Source organism: Octodon degus, unplaced genomic scaffold, assembly GCF_000260255.1.
Source record: "Octodon degus isolate 3935 unplaced genomic scaffold, OctDeg1.0 scaffold00209, whole genome shotgun sequence".
Lineage (NCBI taxonomy): Eukaryota > Metazoa > Chordata > Mammalia > Rodentia > Octodontidae > Octodon > Octodon degus.
Genome location: NW_004524785.1, coordinates 3249539 through 3272283, shown reverse-complemented (window position 1 = coordinate 3272283; position 22745 = coordinate 3249539). Strand labels below are relative to the sequence as shown.

The 22745-nt window shown below is 39.5% G+C and overlaps 1 protein-coding gene across 9 annotated transcripts in view; it reads right to left on the bottom strand.

Annotated features, from left to right (window-relative positions):
- Cep295 (centrosomal protein 295) overlaps positions 1–22745 on the bottom strand; it is a 51333-nt gene that overhangs the window by 11371 nt on the left and 17217 nt on the right. For 6 of the 9 annotated variants that reach the window (XR_002818841.1, XM_023704977.1, XM_023704980.1 and 3 more), the window contains exons 7-18: positions 21942–22082; positions 19099–19282; positions 18730–18894; positions 16176–16397; positions 13647–13739; positions 13406–13509; positions 11072–11209; positions 10199–10284; positions 6987–10059; positions 5473–5653; positions 5182–5325; positions 4259–4414 (exon numbers count right to left, since the gene is read on the bottom strand). Coding sequence is in view for 8 of the 9 variants with exons in the window: in XM_023704977.1 (XP_023560745.1) it covers positions 4259–4414; positions 5182–5325; positions 5473–5653; positions 6987–10059; positions 10199–10284; positions 11072–11209; positions 13406–13509; positions 13647–13739; positions 16176–16397; positions 18730–18894; positions 19099–19282; positions 21942–22082 (4687 nt within the window). In the remaining variant the exon portion in view is untranslated. The remainder of the gene's footprint in view (positions 1–4258; positions 4415–5181; positions 5326–5472; positions 5654–6986; positions 10060–10198; positions 10285–11071; positions 11210–13405; positions 13510–13646; positions 13740–16175; positions 16398–18729; positions 18895–19098; positions 19283–21941; positions 22083–22745) is intronic. The other 3 variants (XM_023704981.1, XM_023704983.1, XM_023704982.1) reach the window with 3 other exon arrangements.

Below are 22745 nucleotides of genomic sequence, written 5' to 3'. Positions count from 1 at the left end.
GCAGTCCCCGTGCTTTGCTTAGCTTAACTTGTTCTAAGTAGGTGCTTTAGACCACTGAGCCATCTCACCAGCCCAATTTTTGGTATTGAGGCTTGAACCCAGGACCTTGTGCACACTAAGCTACCACTGAGCTACACACCCAGACCTAATTTTTGCTTCTTTATACCTTTAAATGCTTTCAGTTAAACATATTTTACTTAACAATACAGTATCATTTCTAATTATTCTAACAGAGCATGCATAAAATTATATACAAATTATATCTCGTATCTCACTATTTTTTATTAGTACAGTACATGTTTGCAGTACACAGTATTTCATTCCTGTGTGGGGCAGGTACACAACACATCTTTTTTTAAATGTTTTTGGCACATGGTCTCACTATGCAGCTCCAACTTCCTAGGGCTGGGATTACAGATGTTCACCACCACGCCCAATCTCAGTGGCCAGCGCAGTGTGCCTGGGGGTAGGGCTGGGTCCAGTACAGATATCAAAACCCAGTCCCTGCGCTTGCCTAAGCAGGACACCTAGTCTCTTGAGCTATCTTGCCGGCCCTACACAACAAAACTCCTTTTTTCCATTCCCTTTGTTCAAAGCCTAATGCTCCACTTTTAATCCTTTTCCCATTTTGGGGAAGATCTACTGCCTAACTTCTTATCTAGCTTTTATTCTACTGTCTATAATTTGGGTTTCTCATGTAAAGTAAATCATGTGGTATTTAAGTTTATTTCATTCCAATTATGATGCAGCTGTTTTCCTACAAATCTATTTGCCTACAAATAACTCAAGTTTACTTTCTTCATAGCAGAATAATGTTCCTCTGTGTATAAATACACCACCTTTATCTATTCCTCTGCTGATGGACATACAGGCTGCTTCTAAGATTTAGCTACTCTGAATTGTGCTGCTATGAACGTGAGTATGCTTGTATCCCTGTAATATGATGGCTTTAGCTCTGGAAAATACCTAGAAGTTCGGGAATAGCTGGGTCAAACTAAATTTCTACTTTCAGTTTTTTGCAAAATCTCTGTAACTGATTTATAAAGTGGCTGTACTAGTTTATACTCCTACCAATAGAACAGGAGCTTTCCCTCCTGCATCCTCGCCAGCATTTGCTAGTTTGACTTTCAGATGACTGCAATGCTTTTTGGGGTAAAATGGAAACTCAGCGCTGTTTCAATGTGCACTTCTCCATGGCCAGTGATGCAGGGTATTTCTTCTGTGAAGTGTCCATTCATTTCACTTGCCCATTTTTGACTGCGTCTTTATTTTGGAGGCATCTAATTTTTTTTTATATATTCTAGAGATTAGCTCTCTGAATAACTAACAAAAACTTTTTTCCCATTCTGTAAGCTGTCTTTTCATTTCTTTTGTTGTGCAGAAGCTCTTTAATTTTTTTATGTATTTAGTACAAGGTCTACAGGGTCTCACTACACAGATCAGACTTGTGGTGATCCTCCTGTTTTCAGCCTCAGAAGTGCTTGGATTTCAGGCCTGCGCCACCACGCCGTCTCAGTTGCTGCCTCAGCGTGCCAGAACAGCATGCTGGGGGTCTAGCCCCAGTCCCTATGCTCTGCCTAAGCAGGTGCTTTACTCTGCTGAGCTATCTGGCCAGCTTAGAAGCTCCTTTATATTATCCCATTTCTTGGTACTATTTCCTGTGTAACCAGGTTGTTTTTTGAGAAAAGTTCTCACTGTGTAGTTCAGGCTGGCTTTGAACTCATACATGGTCCAGGCTGGCCTTGTGGCAATCTTGTCTGTCTCCTATGTGCTGGGATTACAGCTATGTGCTGCCATGCCCAGCCTCAGCCAGGCTTTTTCTTAACCCTCTCGTCCCCCAAGTACTGGAAACTACTGCAGACTGAATGAACTCAGGCCCTTTATACTGATCTAGGAGTTCACATCCATCCTGGTTTTTGAGTCTTGTCAAGTTGTGCAGGCAGGGCTTGACTTTTGATCCTCCAGGCCCTGCCATCCCAACTTCGGGGATTAAAGGTGCATGACACCACACCCAGCCTGTCCTACTAACAATATTCAGGCATTCTGAATTCATAGGAAACCTGACCAAGGCATACAGTCATCTGTACTTCTGGAATAGGGTAGTACAAAATTTGTGACTATGAACAAAATTTCTGACTCACGATCATCATCTTATTAAAAGAAATCAGGGTATATTAGTGGTATATTTCTTAAATGTTTAAGTACTTTAAAAATGGAATTCCAGCCCAAAAATACATATACACAAATACACCTTCATGTCCACTAGTGTATATGCATATAGAAAGATGCAAAGCTAGCTGCAAAGGCCAGTGCTCTGGGCACACTGGGCAAGTACTCTGCTATTGAGTATAGCTGCCCCCCTTTTCCATTTTATTTTGAAGCAGGCTCAAAGCTAAGGCCTTAACCTTATAATCCTCCTGCCTCAGCTTCCCACTCATTTGCCTTTAAACACAATTCTTATTAGGGTTCATTAAAAATAATAGTGACCTAAATGATTTCAATATTAAATGTCATCTGATTGCTTCTCTACATGCTAAATTAAAAACAAAAGTGAAATAATACAATTTAATTGTAATTTTTTTTTCAAATCTGAAGTAGCTTATTTCAGAAGTAAGCTGGGAGATGAGTAGTTAGCTGAGGTTTCTCAATTCCATTAGTCACAGTTATTCACTGTTACCTACAACCAGCCTTCAAGATCACCCCAGAGGAAAGATGAGTGAACAAGGCAGCATCTGCATACTGGTAAGAAGTGAAAATAGAAGTAAGAGGAAGAAGCAAGGTCAGTATTATCTGAATGGTTGAACGATGGAAGGAAATGTCATCATTGAGACATAATGAACTGACAGCAGGGACCCATGAATACATCCCTAAAAAGAGTGAAAGCAGCACCTCAAACAGGTGCCTTCCCATGACAGGCACAATTCACCATATCAGGCTTTCTGACAAAAGCAACAGGCACAGGTTGGAAGTTAGTACTCTACCTTAAAAGCTATTAAGAAATCTAAGTGTTGAAGGAATGACAGGGAAGAAATACACAAGTACAAAACTAAGGTCATTTCAAAAGAAAAACAATCGGAATCTGGGAATGGCTGTGAGAAGAAGAAAAGCAGGCCCTGAACGGCAGGGGCTGAGCTGGGCCTATCTGCTAGGCCCTGGTGTTCTCCCACTAAACACCAACAGTTTCACAGAACACCATTCTGACCATAATTTAGCATACCACAGATAATTTTTACGCTGCCTCTTAGTACTTTTTAACACAGATGGTTACAAATACTTATAGACACGATTTGTAGGGCTGCCAATTGTACAAAACTCTACCCTCATAATTCCTACTAGCATTTAAAGAATTTAAGAGCAAATTTCACTTATTTTCTTTATAAACTTCACTTTCCTCAATTTTTTAAACACAAAAATATATGCCTTTCCAAAAAATCTACAATACACAAACATATAGAAAGTGCAACCTAGTCTCCAACAAATGTAATGCTATACCAACTTTTTTTTTTTTTTAAGGTATTTGATTGTTGCAAGGTCTCACTATGCGGCTCCAACTCATGGTGATCCTCCTGCCTTCAGCTCCCAGGCTCTCAATTACAGGCATGTAGTACCACGACTGAACCAAGGTCCTTGTGCTTTTGCCTGAACTTGCCAAAGCTGGTGCTTTAGTCCACTGAGCTATCTCACTGGCCCCCAAATACCAACTTAAGCAGTTGTGGGGCTTTTTATTTTTATAATTATTATTTTATTTAATGGTACTGGGGCTAGAACTCTGGAGCTTGCACTTACAAAGTGCCTTTGTCACTGAGCTATCTCCCCAGCCTACCCACATTTTGATGATTATCATTCTAGATGACTTTCAATGCTACTGCGTAAGCAGATTTTTTTTGTCCCTCATTGCTTTTAACACGGTAATTCATTTTTAACTGACATCTAAGTACACAATTCACCACATGTGTCCCCAGACCTTGCCTTCATTACTTTTATTTGCAGTATTCAGGACTGAGCGCAGGGAATGCCGAGCTACAGTCCTAGCCCCCCTTTTTCTTTGATACAGGGTCTAAGTGGCCTAAACTGGCCTTGAACTTGCAATCCTCCTGCCTGAGCCTCTCAGATTGTAACAGGTGTGTGTCAGGATGCGCAGCCTTGCCCCCATTATTTCTACATCAGCACACACAACAGAATATAGCCATGAACTGAGACCTGTTCATAGTCATGAGGTTATCTGCCAGTATGACTGCACACAATGCTGCTGTCTTACCTGCTCCAACATCGTAGCCATCGCCACAGACTTGCTCCTGAATAGGAGGCTCAAGACTACCACATGGCTCACTGGGCTGCGGGCTCTCCAGGAAACTCTGCTCTCGGCTTACTGACACTCTCAAGGGATCTCTGTCTAGACATAACTCTGGTTTACCTGAAAAGAAAAGAAACTCTGACTCATTAGATTTCCTTTTAAGTTCCTAGGTCTGGTTAAAACTAAAACGGCAATTTATATTACAGATACAAACCTAAACCACAGTCTGGGGAGATGGCTCAGTGGAATATGCACTTCCCTAGCAAGCACAAGGGCCTGAGTTCACATCCCCGGTTCCACCGAAAACCCAAAAACCCAAAAAAACCCAAACCATTATAATAACTCCTTTCTTTTATGTATTTAGTACAAAGACTATAGGGTCTCACTATACAGATCTGACTCATAGTGATCCTCCTGTTTTCAACCTCCCAAGCACTGGGATTACAGGCATGCGCCACCATGCCCAGTCTCTATCGCTGTCTCAGTGCACTCCAGGGGTGGAGCTGACACGGCATGCCAGGGATCAAACCCCGGTCCCTGCGTCTGCCTAAGCAGGTGCTTCAGTCAGCCAAGCTATCTGGCCAGCCCTTGTTTATTTGTTTTCTTAATGTATGGTTTCGCCATGTAGTCCAGGGTGACCTTGACCTCACTATGAAGCCCAGGCTGGCCTCAGACTTGATGCAATCCTCCTGCCTCAGCCTCCTGAGGGCTGGGATTATGGGCATGCACTACTACTCTGGCAGCCCCAATTTTAAGCAGTGTTACGTGAGCTAGTTTTTTCTGTTCACAAGTACTCCAAGTCTAAGTCTGACAAATTTTGGCATCCTGAAAATATATACAAAATTGGCAAACTACTAAACTACCTTTTATTGTATCAAATTATGTACCTGGTATGGAAGTTCTGCCACTTGCTGGTGATTCTTCTTCTTGTATGGCACTAAGTTCATGTTGATTTAAATCCAATCCCTGTTTAACTTTTGCCACAGGTGGCTTGGAGGCTCTTTCACCTGGTTCTTTGTGCAGAGGCTCACCTATCAAGTCAAAACTAACAGTAAAACTGAATGAAAATTACAATGAGAAACTACAATTAAAACTAACATTCTTTGACTAGGAAGCTACCAGAGATAAAAGTAGAAAAGAATCAGTTAAGTAATTCCAGTAAGATACAATCATCTTACCGGTTTTCTTGGAACTGACATCTTCTAAAAGCAGCTGGCTATCACCAGAGTTGCTCCTATCCACATGAGCAGTACTTTCCAGATCGCCGCTTGCTAGGTCTTCCATGTGAGGAGGCCGCTCTCTGAACTCTTCCACCTTCTGCACTTTAAAAAAATCATTCTGACCTGTAAGTTTGCTTGCCTGAAAAAGTAGACAGATAAAGGTGGGGATGACACAAATTGGGGGATTATGTAATATAACCTTAATCAAATAAAGTTTTATCACTCACAGTATAGTTTAGTACAAAATGAAATGCTTTCAATACTGAAAGGGTGATATTTCCATGAAAAAGTACAACCTAAACCTAAAAACTAAGCCTTCAACTCTATCTTTCAATAAGAGATTATTCTCTTCTATTACTTTTCCTTCAAATGACCAGAAAATCCTTTGGACTTAACTTTGACTGGACTCAATTCAAGCTTCTTTTGAACACCAAGGATTTATAGAATTGTTTACATTAAGTAACAACTTGTGATCTTCTAAAATAAAATGGACCTATTTATATTTAGAACACTTGCCTTGTATGTGGAGAAACTAAGAATGTGAGTGACTGTACCAGTGTTTGCAACAATTCGGATGCAAGCACAAGTTCAGGTCTTCATCAGCCTAAAATCATGCCAGCTGTACAACAGGAAATAACGTCACTTAAAGACAAAGATGGTACCATCCCAGTTCATATATAAGGTCAATAAAGAGCACAAGATCTGCTACTGTAGAAGGAAAATTCTCTTGAACCAGGTTCCGCCCCGCCCTTTTTTTGCTTATCTTTGAGCTAGTCTTACTGTGCAGCCCAGGCTGGTCTCCAACTCATGATCCTCACACCTCAGCCTCCCAAATACTGGGGATATGGGGTCTACTACCACACCCAGACTGACTAGTTTTTACAATTTTAATGTATGATACACGTAAAGCCTATTATAGGAGGACTTTTAAATGAAAATCTATGTTCTTTTTTGGTATTTACACTTAAAATTAGTTGGGCTTCAAATATATCAGTGTCATAGTCAACATGTCAGGTATGGCAATTTTTTTTTAATAAAGTGGGGACTGCATACATACAGTACCACTGAGCTATACCTGTCCCTAGCCTTATTTGTTGAGGGTCTCAGTATGTAGTTCAGACTGGTCATAAACTATGTAACCTAGGCTTTGAACTTACAATAATCTTCCTGCCTCAGCTACCCAAGTACTGGGATTGCAAATGTGTGCCATCATGCCCAGTCAGCCTTGTTTTTTGAGACAGGGTTTCACTGAATTGCTCAAGCTGACCTTGAACTTGTGGTTCTCCCACTTCAGCCCAAGTTGTTGCTGTCACCACGATCAACACAACTATTTTAATTTTTACATAGTTTGTGGTAAAAAATTAAAGTACATTTAATATCAAACCACTTAACGCTTTAGTTTTAGGACTAAAACTGAAGTCAGGTTTAAGCCTCCACTGTTTAATCTTTATGTATTTAAGGTTAAATTATACCTGGCTGTCTTTAATGAAATCCTTCAATGTCTCTTGATGTCTTTGGATATGCTGCTGCAATGCTGTTCTCCTCTGTATTAGCAACTTTTCCTGTGCTTTTTGGTTATGTAGAACTTCCCTTTGTAGGTCCATCTCTTTGCAAGGACTTGCATTATCTTGCTGAGCTAAAATAGGCTGTGAGTAGCTCAAAAGTCTATCTTCAAACCTTGGGATGGTAGAATCACTTGAGGTAGTAGCACGCTCCCTTTCAGATTTATAAAATGTACAAATGCTTGGAGATTTAGCTTCTGCAAAAGGTAGTGGAATGAATGAATGCTCTGCTTCCTTGGATAGAAACAAAGAGGGGATGGCATGTTCAGCAGATTCACTTTGGCCTAACTTACTCGGCCTATTTAGCAGTTCTTCCTGACATTTATCTATAGACTGTATCATTTCCCTGTCTAATTCCAACTGTGTTGTCTCAGCATCATTTTTGGTTAGGAACGACCTTCCAATTGTTTCAGAATGGGCAGCAGGCAGTGCAATTTGGGATGAAAGTGAAGAGGAACTAATCTGCTCAGATGACACCCTTTGTTCCAACTGATTTAATCTTTGCAAAAGCAGTTCCTCTTGAACTTCCTGTTCAGATCGAATGGCTTTCTTCTGTATATCTAACTGCTGCTGAAGTGCCTTCAAATCACCATGGTGAGGCTGGATAACATGCTCAGGACGCACCTTTTCTTCAAATTTGCATTGTCTGGACAACATTAATTCTTCCTGGGTTTTCTCAATAGAGGGAAAGGAATTTGTCTGTGTATGTATATGTTCTTGAAGTGTAATCAAATTATTCTGCTGAAGTCTAGGATGTGATAAATTCAACAGCCTATCAGGGAATCTCTGTATTTCAGAATGATCTGAGATTGTGTTATCACTATCAGCTGACCAAAGTTCTTGGGTTCGTTCAGATTCAGTAGGAGGTAATGAAGCAAACGAACGTTGTGCTAAGGGTGAGAAAGTAACCTGCTCAGATTTTTTTCCCCTCCACCCATCCTGCTTAAGTAAACGTATTTTTTCCTGAGCTTCCTGTCTAGACTGAATGATGGCTTCCCTCTGCATAGCTAGCTTTTCTTGAAGTGCCTTCAACTTATCTTGTTGGGGCTGGATAAGCTGTGACATCTTCAAAAGCCTATCCTGCAATTCTGGGATCTGATGATGACTTGAAAGAATTTTACTATCACTCTCTGTTGAAAGAGGTTCCTGGGTTGTACTAGAGCCAACAGAAAGTAATGAAGTAAACGACAGTTGTCTTAGTTGGGGTTCAGAAGAAATCAGTTGTTCCAATTCACTTTGTTTACATACTAACTCCTGATTTTCTTGTCTAGCACCAAGTATTACTCTGTGTATGTGTGACTGCTCTTGGAGTGCTGTCATACTTTCTTGTTGAGGGAGGTTAAGCTGTGAGACATTAAGAGACTTATCTTGGAATGGCAGAATTATACTCTCCTCAGATGAAAAAAGTTTCTGAAATCTTTTGGGTTCAACATTAGCAGAATTTTGTAAGGCATCTAAATGTGGAATAACCATTTGGAGGGATGAAGAACTCATCTGGCCAGGCAAATTGTCCTCCAAATTCTTTTGACCATGTGACAGTAATTCCACTTGTGACTCACATCTACCAGGCACAGTATCCCTCAGTGGAGTCACTAGTTCTTGGAGCGGCTTCACCTTACCACGAGGTAGAAATTGCTGTAGGAAATCTGATGTTCCATCCTGAGAATCTGGGATTTCAGGGTCACTTGAAAGAAGCTCTTTTTCACTGTTGGATAAATGCTGTTCCTGGATTTGTTCAGATTTTCTGTTAGGAAAAGCTAGTGAAGTAAATGTATGATGAGCTACCTGATATGGCAAAGAAGGCTCAGCCTGTTCAGAACGTATTCGTCCATCCACTTCACCCTGTTTATGTACAAGTAAGACTTCCTGAGCTTCTCGCCTAGCCTGAAGATGATCTCTTCGAATACTTAACTGTTCTTGGAGAAATTTTAAATTATTCTGTTGTGATATGATAGGCTGTGAAAAACTTAAAAGACTATCCTGAAGGTGTGGGACCACAGGATGTCCTGAGAAAACTGAGGGAGTATTCTTGGTTGGACAAGGTTCCTGGACTCTCCCAGACTCAGCTTTTGCAGAAGGCAGTGAAACAAATGAATCTGGTGCAGCCACTGGGAAGAATACTGAGAGACCAGTCTTCTCTTCTAATTCCTTCTGCTTGAGCAAAAGAAATTGTTCCTGAGCTTCCTGTCTTGCCTGAAGGACTTCCTTCTGTAGTTCTAACTGTTCTTGAAGAAGCTTCAGATTATCTTTCTGGGCTGTGATAGTGTCGGAGGATGGAAAAGGTAGATCATGCATCTGGCTGCCTGTAGAATGGCTTACAGAAACTGTACTTTTATGCATGGTTGAAAAGGGTTCTTGAATTTTTTCAGTCTCAACTTTACTAGGGAGAATAGAAAAAGAATGCTCAGGTACCAGTGGCAGGAATAAAGGTTCGGTTAGTTTCAGAGATATACTTTCACTGTCCTCTGCCATGACTTGGGAGGAATCCATAGCTTGAGAAATTGTTGGCCTCAGTGTTCCAGATATTTTTGTAGTTTCCTGTAATGGTAGCTGTCTACCATGTGATAAAGCACTTGAAAGTACATGTAAACCTTTAGGGATTAATTTGTAGTCTCTCTTTTGTGTTTCAATCTGAGAGAATTGCCTTAAGTGTTTCTGTGATTCCAAAGACTGCTTGTCTAAAAAATCTGAAGTGCTAGATGTTTCTATCTGTGGAAACTGTCTTTGTCCTGGAACATGAATACAGTCTTGCTTTAATTTTGAGATCTGCATGGGTTGATATTTGTTAAGATCTGACTTAAATCTCTGACTTTGATCCCAATGTTGTGACACAACAGTGGATTTTTCAGATTTCTGTGGTGGTAGTGTTATAATGGAATCAGATATCAATGACGTCGCTGATGTTGATGGGTACCTTCCTTTTAACATCATCTGATATTCAAGTAATCGTCTCCTGGCTGTTGCAACAGATTGCTCGTGTAACCTACCAAGAAAAAACACAGCAAATGAAAAATGACCCAACTATCAAGTATATATTAAATTTAGAAATCTATATAAGCCAAATAAGAAATCCAAAAGACATACCATACACTGTTACATGGAAATTATACCCTAGACATTACCTGTTTTGTTGTAGAAGCCGCTGTTGGTAGTTACGAATCACCTGCCTATGACTATCTTCATCAGAAAGTAATGCAGCAGTGTCCATCTGATAAAAGACAAAACTACTCATTAAAAGGCAAGTTCAGAACAAGTACTAAAGTGTTCTGTGTAAACTTAACTTCCACTATCATAAATATTTCCCATCCAAGTACTAACCAAGTATGACCCTGCTTAGCTTCGAAATCAGATGAGACTGGGTGCCTTCAGGGTGGTATGGCCATAACTGTAAGTGTAAATTACTGAACAGCTTTATTTATTCATTCTTTTTTTTTTTTTAAATTTTATTTATTTATGTGTGTGTGTGTGTGGCCAGCTCAGCCCACCAGGGGGCGGGGCTGGCTGGCATGTGGTGCTGGGGGATGGAACCGCGGTCCCTGGGCTCTGCTAAGCTTGTTCTAAGTAGGTGCTTTAGACCACTGAGCCATCTCACCAGCCCCTATTTATTCATTCTTACAGTACTGGAGACAGAACTCAGAGCCTTCCTACTATGCTACATCCCCAGACAGTTTTTGAAAAACTTTAGAGACAGAGCCTCACTAAGCCATAAAGTTACCCGAGCTGGGCTCAAAAACTTGCATTCTCATCCTTCAGCCTGCAAGAGGGCTGGGATTACAGACCCGCACCACCACATGTCACATCAATAGCACAGTCTATTTCCATCAGTAGCACATTTATATTACCATTCTATGGACACTCAAAGAAAAAAAAACATTAAGCTGATAAAAAATTATATATACATTAAATGATCAAAAAAAATAGACATTTTATTTTTCTAAGCTCTATGGCTGCTCCTATTTCTGTCTAACGATTCACACAGCTTTCATGTATCATACCCCAGTTGGTTGAGTTTTTTTTCTTTTTTCTTCTTCCAGCTGAGCTCTGAAGCAATCAGTTTCTAATCTTAATTTCTGTTGTTCAATTTGTTCCAGTAATTCCAACTGCTTTTGCTTCTGCTCTTCTATTTCCATTATCTAGATGGCAAAAATACTATCAATCTATTTACAACAAGCTCATAAAAACATAAAAAGTAATTGTTTTATCACAAAAAGCACAGATTAACCATGATGATCCATGAAGGGACATCTGTGTTACCAGCAATGCCAGAAGGAAGGGCCTTCCCACTAAACTACATCCCCAGCCTGTTTGTGCACACTTCACTTCCACACTGTACATTTCTCCCACCCATACACTTGATCATAACAAAGGAGAAAAAGAGAAGAGGGAGGAAAAAACAGAAAGGGAGGAAGTGTAAAGCAGCAGTAAGAAAAAAAGAACAAATACATATATCTTTTGGGAGCATAAGGAAATCTTGAGTACCACAGAAGAACCACTCCCAGAGAAGCAGCAAATGGCACGCAGCTAAATTCTATGTTCACGTCTTTAATTTTCCATTGTTCTTAGTGTCAACCATGACAAAAGAAATTAAATACAGAGGCCCCCAAAACACTTTGATTTCTTAGGGACACCCTTAAAAAAAATAGGTACCTATTTTTTGTTTTCCTTCTTGAGGCAGGATCAGGGGGCCGGGAAGATGGCTCAGTGAAGCAGGATTTCACTATACAGTTTAGGCTAGTCTTGACCTATGTAGCTCAGGCTGGCCTTGAACTCTCAGCGATTCTTTTGCCTCAGCCTTCTCAGTGCTAGGATTATTCATGTGCCACTTGCCCAGCAACTCAGTAGTTATCTAGTTTTGTGGCCTACCAAATAGAGTATCTAGTACACCTAGTACAGGCCCTCATACAGACCAAAAATTACTAAGTAAAATATAGTATAATTTTATAAAGAGGAATATTTCTAATAGAGATAATGTACAAAGAAAAATCCTATTTTTAAAGTAAAAAAAGGCCTGAGCTGATGAGCGCCTGTCATCTTTCTTTTCTTCATCATAGGAATCACTCAATTTAGACTTTTTATGGTACCTTTTGTGCCCCCTACCCCCCTGGCTTTCTCTTCTCTTTTGAGTTAGTCTCACTCTATTGCTCAGTTTGATCTCAAATCCACAAGCTGCCTGCCTCAGTCTCCCAAGTAGCTGGGATGACAGGCATAAATTAACTGAACAGACATTTGTCAAAAGAAGTAAAAAGGGCAAGTGAATATATAAAAATTGTGCAACATCTTTAGCCATTAGAGAAATGTAAATCAAAACAATGTTGAAATTCCATTTAACCCTGATCAGCATGGCTATAAGCACCTGCTTAGGCAAGTACAGGGACAGGGGTTTGACCCTGGGCACTACATGTTGTGCCGGTCCCACCCCCAGGCATGCTGAGCTGGCCACCAAGACCAGAGGTGGTGGTGCACTCCTGTAATCCCGGTACTGGGGAGGCTGAAAACAGGAGGATCATTAAGAGTCCAGGTTGCATAGTGAGACCCTGTACCAAATATATTAAAACAAACAAACAAAAAAACCCCAATGAATGCTGGCAAGGATGGGCAGGAAGGAAACATAAGGTATTGTAACTATTAGGAAAATCAGTATGGAGATTCCCCAAAAATCTAAAAATAGAAATTCTACATGATGCAGTTATCTCTCCTCAAGTATGTTCCTCAGGTCAACCTGAACTACAGAGCAAGACCTTATCTTAAAAAATAGATCAAGATGTTACACATATGCAACAGCTTTCCCCAACAAACACCATTACTCTGTACTACAAACATGCAGTAATTAAAAAATAAATTTTGTAAAAAGCAGAGCTGACCAAAATTACAGTTAAGAAAGTTCAACTTGAAATTTTCCCACAAAAAATCTACTTTTCAAAGGTGTTTGGGGGATACAAAGGCCACCTCAATGTCTAATATGTACAGGGCACTATAGCAGAAGTTACAAAAGATACATTGATTTTTGGTTTGTTTTGGTGGTTCTGGGAATTGAACTCAGGGCCTTGCACGTGGTTGGTGAGTGCCCTACTGAGGAGCTGCATTCCCTGCCCAAATTACATTTTCTGAAAATAGTATCTGCCTTTAAAAAAGCTTATACAAAGTAGGTAAAGTAAGGGTGAAATGAGAAGTACAAAGACAAACTGCACTGTATCAGGGAATGTTTGTACAAGACAAGGCAGGAAACAAGGTATCAAAAATACCAGGTGCCAAGACAAATCACACAAATCGAACAAAATTTCATTATTTAGGAGAAAAAAGAAACCTTTAAAAATAAAATTTCACATTACCTGTTTTTGCCTTGCTGACATTCTAACTCTGACTGCTTCCTCTTGAGGGTGAAGTAGAACTGAACTCTGAGCTACAGTTGTGTCAGATGGAGTCTCATTTATTTCTATGAGAATCCCCAAAACAAAAATTAGTCCCAATAATTTAGAATTTTGACACTACCATCATGTCTTTCTACTCATTTATCACATAAGCTTACTAGTAAAAAGTTGCAGAATCTTAAGACGTGATAAAAAGAAGCACCTTGTTCCTTTCCAGAGTCTATGTGGCCTGACAGGGGCTTATCTTCACTAGTAAGTGGTCCAGACTCAATTGTCAGTATGTCACTTTCCATAACTGTAACAGATAATACCATTTTAATATAATCCTATTATCATTAAGCTTAAAGGAAGAAAAAATAACCAAAAAAATTGCATTCTAATAACCATTTTCTCTTGGTCCACCGAAATATCTTAGTTAAAATCCAGTCATCTTTTTTCCCCCCTTTAATTTTGTCATATTGGGAATTGAACCCACAAAGTCCACATGGACCATATGCCTGGCTTGTTTGAGAAGCAAAGGAATCCAGCTTCTGCAGGACAGTGACTGCCATGGGAAGCGTGGTAGGAAACAGAGTCAGAAAGATGAGGAAGGTAAGAGTAGTGCACGTGTGTGTATGGAGACTATACAGAACTGCGATGCCACTGCAGTCACACTGGGTTTTATTGAGTGAAACTGGTAGTTATCAGAGGGCTTCACAGGACTTCTTCCTGTGTTTTCACAGGATCACTCAGTAAAAAGACTCTAGGAGGGAGACACAAGAGCTGTACAGACTACTATAAGCATTTATACTAGAATCAGCACAGTGGTACATGCCTATAAGCCTACATTCTCATCAGAGTAAGACAGGACAATTCCAAGATTGAGTAGCCTAGGCAACTTAGTGAGCCTGTCTCAAAATAAAAATAGAAAGGGCTGGGGAAGTGGCTCAGTATTGGAGGGCCCCTGAGTTTGATCCTATACCACACACAGAGAAGGAATCTGTGCTATAAAACAAATACAGCTTAAAAGAGGATGGTATATGGTGAGAAATGATTGGGCTTTAGATACATTTTGAGGCTAGGACCAACTGGATATGCTGCTGATTAGATATGAGGTGAGAAAAAATGGAAAGCAAAATGACCTAGACTTTTTTGGACTGAGAAAAGGAATTACAATATCCCCAGTTTTCAAAATTGTGGAAGATTGTAAGAAAAACAGGTATAGCACTACCAGTTCAGTTCTGGACAAACTTAAGATGTTACTGAATCATGGGACGGTGGCACAAACTGGAGTTACAATCTCAGCACTCAGGAAGCTGAGACGGGAATATGAAGTTTGGCATTCTCACAGTAAGACCCTGTCTCACGTAACTAAATGGGGTTGGGGGAAAGATGTCATTAGATATACAAGGGAAGATGTCAAATAAATGGTTAAGTAAATGATCTGAATTCAAAGGGACAGCAGACCTACACACACACACACACACACACTCTGGAAGACACTGGTATACAGTGATGCAAAGTATGACATTAGAGATTAACTAAGGATATTTGATACAAAGAACAGATTTGAGGTGAGCTCTGGGGACAATGGCTAGTGTTTGTGAAAAACTGAATAACCAGAAAAGGAGACCATGAAAAAGGAATCAACAAGGAGGTAGCCCCAGAGTGGCATCACAGACCAAGTGAGGGTCTACTTCAAGGCTTTGTGGTGCACAGCCAAACACAAGCCCTAAGTCACTTCTCTCAAAAATCTGCTAGCAAAACATTTTCATACAATTATAAACACATCTTTAAAAGAAAGCCAAAATATAAAACTTAAAACAAATCGAAGAGTTACATTCTTATAATTCTCAATTGCTCAAATATAATCAAAGGAAATATTATTGGTATAATCTTTGTAAATTCTAGAAATATATTTAATAGTCTACTTAACAACCAAAGCTACTCTTTTTTTTTTTTTGCAGAACTGGGGATTGAACTCAGGCCCTTGCACTTGCCAGGGAAGCGCTTATTCCACTGAGCCATCTCCCCGGCCCCACCAAAGCTACTTTTACAAATTAACAAAGAAGGGGGCCAGCCAAATAACTCAGCGAATTAAAGTGCCTGCAAACAGGCACAGGGCCTGGGGGTTCAATCCGTGGGCCTGCCACGTCGGCTAGGTCCCTGGGGCGCTGAGACAGTGATTGAGACTGGGCATGGTGGCGTGCGCCTGTGATTCCAGCTCTTGGGAGGCTGTAAATAGGAGGATCACTACAAATCTGATGTAGTAGTGAGTCCCTGAACACCCTATAGACCCTTCCCTCAAAAACAAAAAAATTAACAAAGAAACCAAGTCATGGGTGGAAATGGGAAAGAAAAACAAAATACACCTAGCATAAGCCACAAATAGAAATTCTTTCAATTCAGAAATTCTTCAAAGTTCTTCCTAAGGAAATAAAACTGGGCAAGAACTTCATCAGAAATATCCCTAACAAACAAATGAACAAAAGCACAAGCCTAAATTTCCAGTAATAGGGCACTGGTTAATTTTAGCTCAGCAATTACACTGGAATTTATATATATAAATGACTAATAATACTACAGTGAAAGTTGTCTACAAGATTAAGATATTCATTTATCTATTGACTTTAAATAAAAGGACTATGCTTTTAAACTTTTCATTTGTTCTTTGATTTTTTTCAAAAAATGAGTGTGTTTTAAGTAACTAACAGAGACTTATATACTATAAACAAGACTCGGAGAGAATGACCTTGTTCCTCCTCTGTGGATGGCATTCTTTCCTCACTGGCAATTGTTCCAGATTCAATTGTTGGTGCTTTACTCTCAGTTTCACTCACGGTTGTAACCATTTCACTTTCATCTTCAGACACGGACTTAATTGTCCAGAGAGATTTTTGATTTCGAATCTTATTTAATAACCTTTTGAAAAGAACTTTTGAAGGGATCTCTTGGGTCTTTATTGCCAAGGGATCTAAAAAAGGAAAGTAAAACCCCTTATTCAGTATGTATTCACACCAGGTAAACTGTTGTATTTTCATGTTTACTGTTCTAATCACTTGGTTAAAACAAAAGCATCTTTATTTTTGTCAACACTTATAATTTAGCAATAGATACAATGCTTTTGAGTCTGTTCATATTTTCATTACCACGAACAATATTTTCAACTTCAATTCAGAGGTAAAAGTGCCAAAATTCAACTATTTTCCAACAGCATCCATGTAACAGAAAGTATGTGCTTAACAACCTATCATGAGAGTGTTTATCCTGCCTGCTCCATGATGGCAGACCGCACACTCCTACTTCTGGGTAGGGTTAGTACTGGAAATGCGCGCTGCAAGGTCCTGTGCTGTGTGCTACAGAAAATGGTTCCAAACATGGCTCTGCACTTCTGAGCAGGCTGCAGAGGAAAAATTAAAACTAAAAGCAAATCAAATGCTCTTAAATAATTCCTGGCATTAGCTGAGAAAATTTCTTCCACTTATTTTCATAACAAGCCCTTCAACAATCAAAAAAAACAATACTTCTTCCATATGGGCTGATGATGAACACTAAAACTCAGAACTACTGATTCTCTATGGGTACAAAATGGCAAATATGCAGTCCTTTGCCTTAAGAAATATAATCTAAGAGTATCTCTAGGAAGATATGGAAAACTGGCAAAATGTATGTCTTCATGACCCACATTTTTACAGATGTCTACAACCTACAAAGGATAACATACACAAAATCTAAAAGCTGCAGCTTAATGGATTTCACAGATATTTCCATGCAACATCATTTCTGAGATCACTATGTGGAACACTTCAGCACCTGGGTTTTCTCACGTCCCTTCCTAGTCAGTACACTCTAAAGATAGCCCCTATTCTATCTTTTTTTTTTCTTTTGGTGGTACCAGGGATTGAACTCAGGACCTTGTGCTTGCCAGACAAGCACTTATTCCACTGAGCTATCTCCTCGGCCTCCTGCTATTCTTTTTTAAAAAAGTTTTATTTGGAGACGAGGTCTTGCTAAGTTTTTCAGGTTGGACTCAAACTTGCCATCCTCCTGCCTTAGCCTACGAGAGTGCTGGGATTGCAGACATGCACCACCACACCTTTGTAACCCACTCATTTTAAATAAGCATTAAATGACAATATTTTAAAATAACAACTTAATAAACAGTGGAATTCCTAGCCTGGCTTTTTTTTTTTTTTGAAGAGATAGTCTCCTTATGTTGCTCAAGTTTGCCCTTACTTCCTGAGACCAAGTAATCTTCCTGCCTCAGCCTCTGAAATTGTTAAGGCTTACAGAAATGTACCACAATGCCCAGCTTCCTAGGTTTTTATGAAAAAAATCAAGACTTGGCAATACCAACCCAGCAAGTCTAAAAGGCATCAGCAGTGGCTGAAAAACAACTGTTCCTTTAAGCAAGGCCAGACTTCTAATTCTGACAACTAAAAAAGCTGGCTGAGATGATAAAACATCTTTTTAAAGACACTGCTGATATGGCAAGAAGACATTCTTGAGGAGCCAGCAAAGTTTTTCAGTGGGAACTGTGGAAGACAGACAAGTAATACTTAAACTATTTTCCATGAAATTTATGTGAAAGTCAAACCTTACACTTGTTTAAACAGCAATGTGGGCATAGTAGAAGGAAAAGATATAGCCTTGAGCTTCCACAAAGGAATCAAATAGGAGACCTACAAAAAGTTGGACCCTGAAGAGCTGCTTGCTTCTACAGTGAAGGATGCAGACTGTAAGACGCCTGAGCAGTTTTTATAAAGGTAAAGAATTCACAGATATGGAGGGAAAAAAAGAAAAAAAAAAAAAAAAGAAAATTCAATGAAAGCGGAAATACTAGAGGGAAATGTTAAAGGTAAACTGAATATGGTACCTTCACCAAGATAAAGAAGAAGTAGGGTGCACAGAGATGATGAAATCTTGTTGGATTCTGAATTTTAAGCTAAGTGAAAAAGTTCAGGAAGTTGGAGATAGAAATGAAGGTAAGACATCAGTCTGTGCTACTCATCCCAATATGTGAAAATAAGGGGAAAAAATTGGATTTCTGATGATATGATGAAGTGTTTTAAAAACTAATGCAGACCCTGCACACGAAATGAATATCTAACTTAACCTAAAGATCTCCAGACTATGGAACTTCCTTCTTATGTATACGAAACAAATCTGTAAGAATGGAAATACAAAAACAGTGTTTCCTCCTTGCAACACTCCAATTAGCATATCACTATGTGCACTTCCTAACTGGTGGCCAGGCAACTTCTGTCTGTGAGTACTGTAATATTTGGTTTAGAAGGGGCTTTTACCGTCTGTTTCACTAGAACATATTTCAGCTTCTGTCAATGGAAGGTTCTCAGCTTCATCTGTATTTTCTTGATCGACTGAAAGGTCCAATTCTTCATCTTGGAGCTGATCAGTTACAGCAGGCAAAGGTTCTGGTTCAAGATGCAAGATGAGGTTTCCTTTCACTGCTTAATAAAGAAATACAGAGAAATATTTCCATTCTAGTATAATCATAAAAAACTTTAAGGCCATGATAGTTTCTATAGCTAAATTACGAAGGCCACTTCCAAATTGAAAACTCATTTCAAAAACAACTCGTTTATTACTACAAATGTTATTTCCCCACCAAAACATTGAAAAGCACTGCTGAAAATCTATGGAAAACATCTTACTCCCGTCTGCATTGTACATATCTTCAAATGCAAACTCCAGCTCTCTCTGCCAGTCTTCCTTCATCTCACTGCGTTTGTACGGAAGCTCGACTAGCTGCGGTGGCATCTGTGCTACTGTCTGCTTCCTGTGTGCCAGGTCTTCTTGTTGTAGCTGCTTCAGTTCTTTCATTAGTTTCTCTTGATTCTTCAAGAATAAAGAGATTAATAGAGCTGAATCAAACCAGGCAGTACATTAATGTGGGGAAACCATGAGCAACAGTGCCTAAGACCCATCTCCCCATTACTGGTTCTGCTACAAGACAAACTGCAGTAATTAATTTATCCATTCAATAAATATTTGCTGAATGCCAGATACCACAAGTGCTATGGGCAGAAAAAAACCTCAACCCTAACCTGGCAGTGAGACCAACAAGCAGGAACATTGCGGTACTGCTATGAAAGGAAGGTGGTCACCAGCCAGCTACAGTTCTCCTTCATAAAGAAAAAGTCATGATGATACTTTCAATTTATGTTGCCACAGCTCCTGAATGTTCTGTGGTCAAGTTTTCCACATGCCTGTTCCAGGTAAGCAACTATGACTCAACAGTATTGTCACTTCGTACTTTTTGAGACAGGATCTCGCACCATAGTTTAGGCTCCCGGCAATCCTCTACCTCAGCCTCCTGAGTGCTGGGACTACAGGTGTGCACCACTGCATGTCTTCTTTCATATTCTTAGGACTCCCAGGACTCCAGTGGATCTATGGGGCTGGTGCATTGCTTGCCCAGAACATAGGGACCCCATGTTTAATCCTGAGCACTAAAAAAAAAAAGGTAGGGGTAGAGGGTAGGATCTGCTTGCATCCTCGTAAGCTTAGAATATAACCAATACGATAATGTATACAGCATTTTAGTGAGGTTGTGGAACTGAATTTTGGTGGTAGAGGGTAAAGAGAAAGAAAGAGACCCTTCAGTCCTCAGAATGAAGATTTAATCAGATAAAAGTGGGTGAAGGAACAGTACAAGAAAAAATAACTGGAGCACAGAAGTGTGTTGATGAAGAAATGGGGAATTCGATAAGAACAGGGCATGGAGAGCAAGGAAGAGTAAAGAAGACAAAACTGGAGGCAGATAGAGGCTAAATGCTAGTTACTATAGATCCCAGTAGGCAATATGGTCTCAGAAGGTAACAGGGTCTGCAACCTGAAGTTTACACAGGGAGGTCTGTTAGCAGGGAGATTAGGTGGCTTTCATTCTTATGTACGAAACACTAAGTTCACAGAAGTCAGAGTCTGCACACGTTTGTCAAGTGATGAACACATCGGTTCTACTTTTGTGAAGTTTTAAATATTCTGCCATTGGGAGATGAACTTTTGTGGCCATGCTCTGAAACAGAATTAAATTATGAACAAATTCATTTTATTTATATTAAGATTCATCTCAGCAGATTAGCTGCAGCATTATAGGACTAAGCATACTATTCTAGTTCACTAAGTTTGAACAGATTACTCTACTTGTATTCTTACAATGAACCATACCACTAACATGAGCGTATGAAATTCCACATACATTTCTAAATGCATTGACGCTGATAAAAACAATGAAGCAAATAGAACTCCAGCGAGAGAGTGTTAAGTAACTTGCCTAAAATCAAACACAGGTAAATCCAGGCAATCTGGGTGTGGAGCCCACATTTCCATACCCACTAGACACTAGTACTTTTATGGAAGAAAGTGTCCAATTTTTGATTGTTTTTCTTCATCTTTTTTTTTTTTTTTTTTTTTTGGTATTTAGTACAGGATCTACAGGGTCTCACTACTAGATTGGGCTCAGAGTGATTCTGTTTTCAGCCTCCCAAGCACTAGGATTACAGGTGTGTGCCACCACGCCCAGCCTCAGTCGCTGTCTCAGCATGGGGGGTGGGGTGGGGTGGTGGGCAGGCCTAGCACAGCATGCCGGGGATCGAACCCCAGCTGCTGCACTCTGCCTAAGCAGGCACTTTAGTCCGCTGAATCATCTGGCTGGCCTATGATTGCTTTTTATGTGTACATTTCTATAGATTTAAACCTTAGATGAAACTTTCTCTCACTCTTTTTTTTTTTTTTTTTTGCAGTACTGGGGATTGAATTCAGGACCTTAGATGCAAATTTCTAATAAACTCAAATATTCAGTTATTTTAATTACAATTCACTTATAGTATATGGAAGTTAAAAATTAAGGTCATAACTTTATTCAAGGTATACAAATGAAATTCTATAAACATTTAATTTCCACAGGAATACTTAAAAACTAATTCCTAAAATGAATGTTTAAAGTACCCAAATATATTAAATTCAGAAAATAAAAATGAGACTTATAACAAGATGAATCATTTTTATGTCAAGCCTAAGGAAAAATACTAACTGAACAAAAAAGTGACAGAAGCGAGGCTAAAACTACCTATTTTGCAGGTCTACAACAGACACTTTTTCAAAGCTCCTTGATAGCAATGATCATGCCTCTACTTTCACCATACACTGCAAAGCCCCTAAGTGCTTTGCTCCATAAACACATAGATGTGAACCCCCAAGTCTGTGGAGCACGAATGAAATACAAATATAACTATTAAACTAAAGCAATTAATCTCATGCCATTTTTTGGACTAACCTTGAAAACATTCATTAGTGAATTTTAAGACTAGTGATACACTGTGAGAATAGTATAACCAACCTGAGAAAGGCAAAGGAAGCTGACACACTTGAAATCACAGAGACAGAGAACATATGTAGCATTCTGCACACCCTCTACTCCACACCCATTCACTCATCAGTTCTGCAATGCCATCGAAGCCTACCAGGAGTAGGTATAGTAGAATTTAATTCTTACTTGGGCCAAATGGATCTTTTTCATGGCTTGGGAGCCCCGTACATGTGCCTTTTCAAGCTGTTCCTTTCTCTCTTGTGCGGCCTGTTTTTGCAGTTCTTCCAATCGTTTAGCTTCTTCTTCGGCAGCCAAATGAGCATCTGGCTAGCAGTCAGTCAACAACATTTTAGAAGTTTTCAATACAGTGTTTAAAAAACTAAAAAACTAAACTTTAAAACCATGTTTTCTACTTCTATAGACATAATTACATGGAAAGAAGTTAATTTTTTTAAATACAATTATCAACAGAATGTATCTACAGAAAGGATCAAACTGTTAGCAAAGTTCTGTAAGTTGCTCACCTCAAACTGGACCAGGTTTTACTCATGCAAACAGACTGGTAAGCACCCTCAGAGAATGTTAAGAAAACACAAGTGTCGGAGGTCATATAAGTAACCAAAGGGAGCACGAAGATTGTCTCTGGCTTTTAGCCAACATCTGTTGCTTGGTTTCAGTCTGAATTAAGGCTAAAATATTTAGTTTAATATAAATTCTGTCTTCCTGGATTTCATGCATAACCCATGATTATGCTATTGTATCTCACTGACATAAAAATAGTGAAACACCTGGACTTCCTCCATCTGAACATTCACTTTCAATTATAGATAGCCAACTGAGATAAGCAGGAGTGAAATGTCATTACATATTTTGTATGTTGAAATTTTTTTTTTTTTTTTCATTTTAAGGAAGGGTCAGGGCTGGGGAGATGGCTCAGTGGAATAAGCGCTTCCCTGGTAAGCACAAGGGCCTGAGTTCAATCCCCGGTTC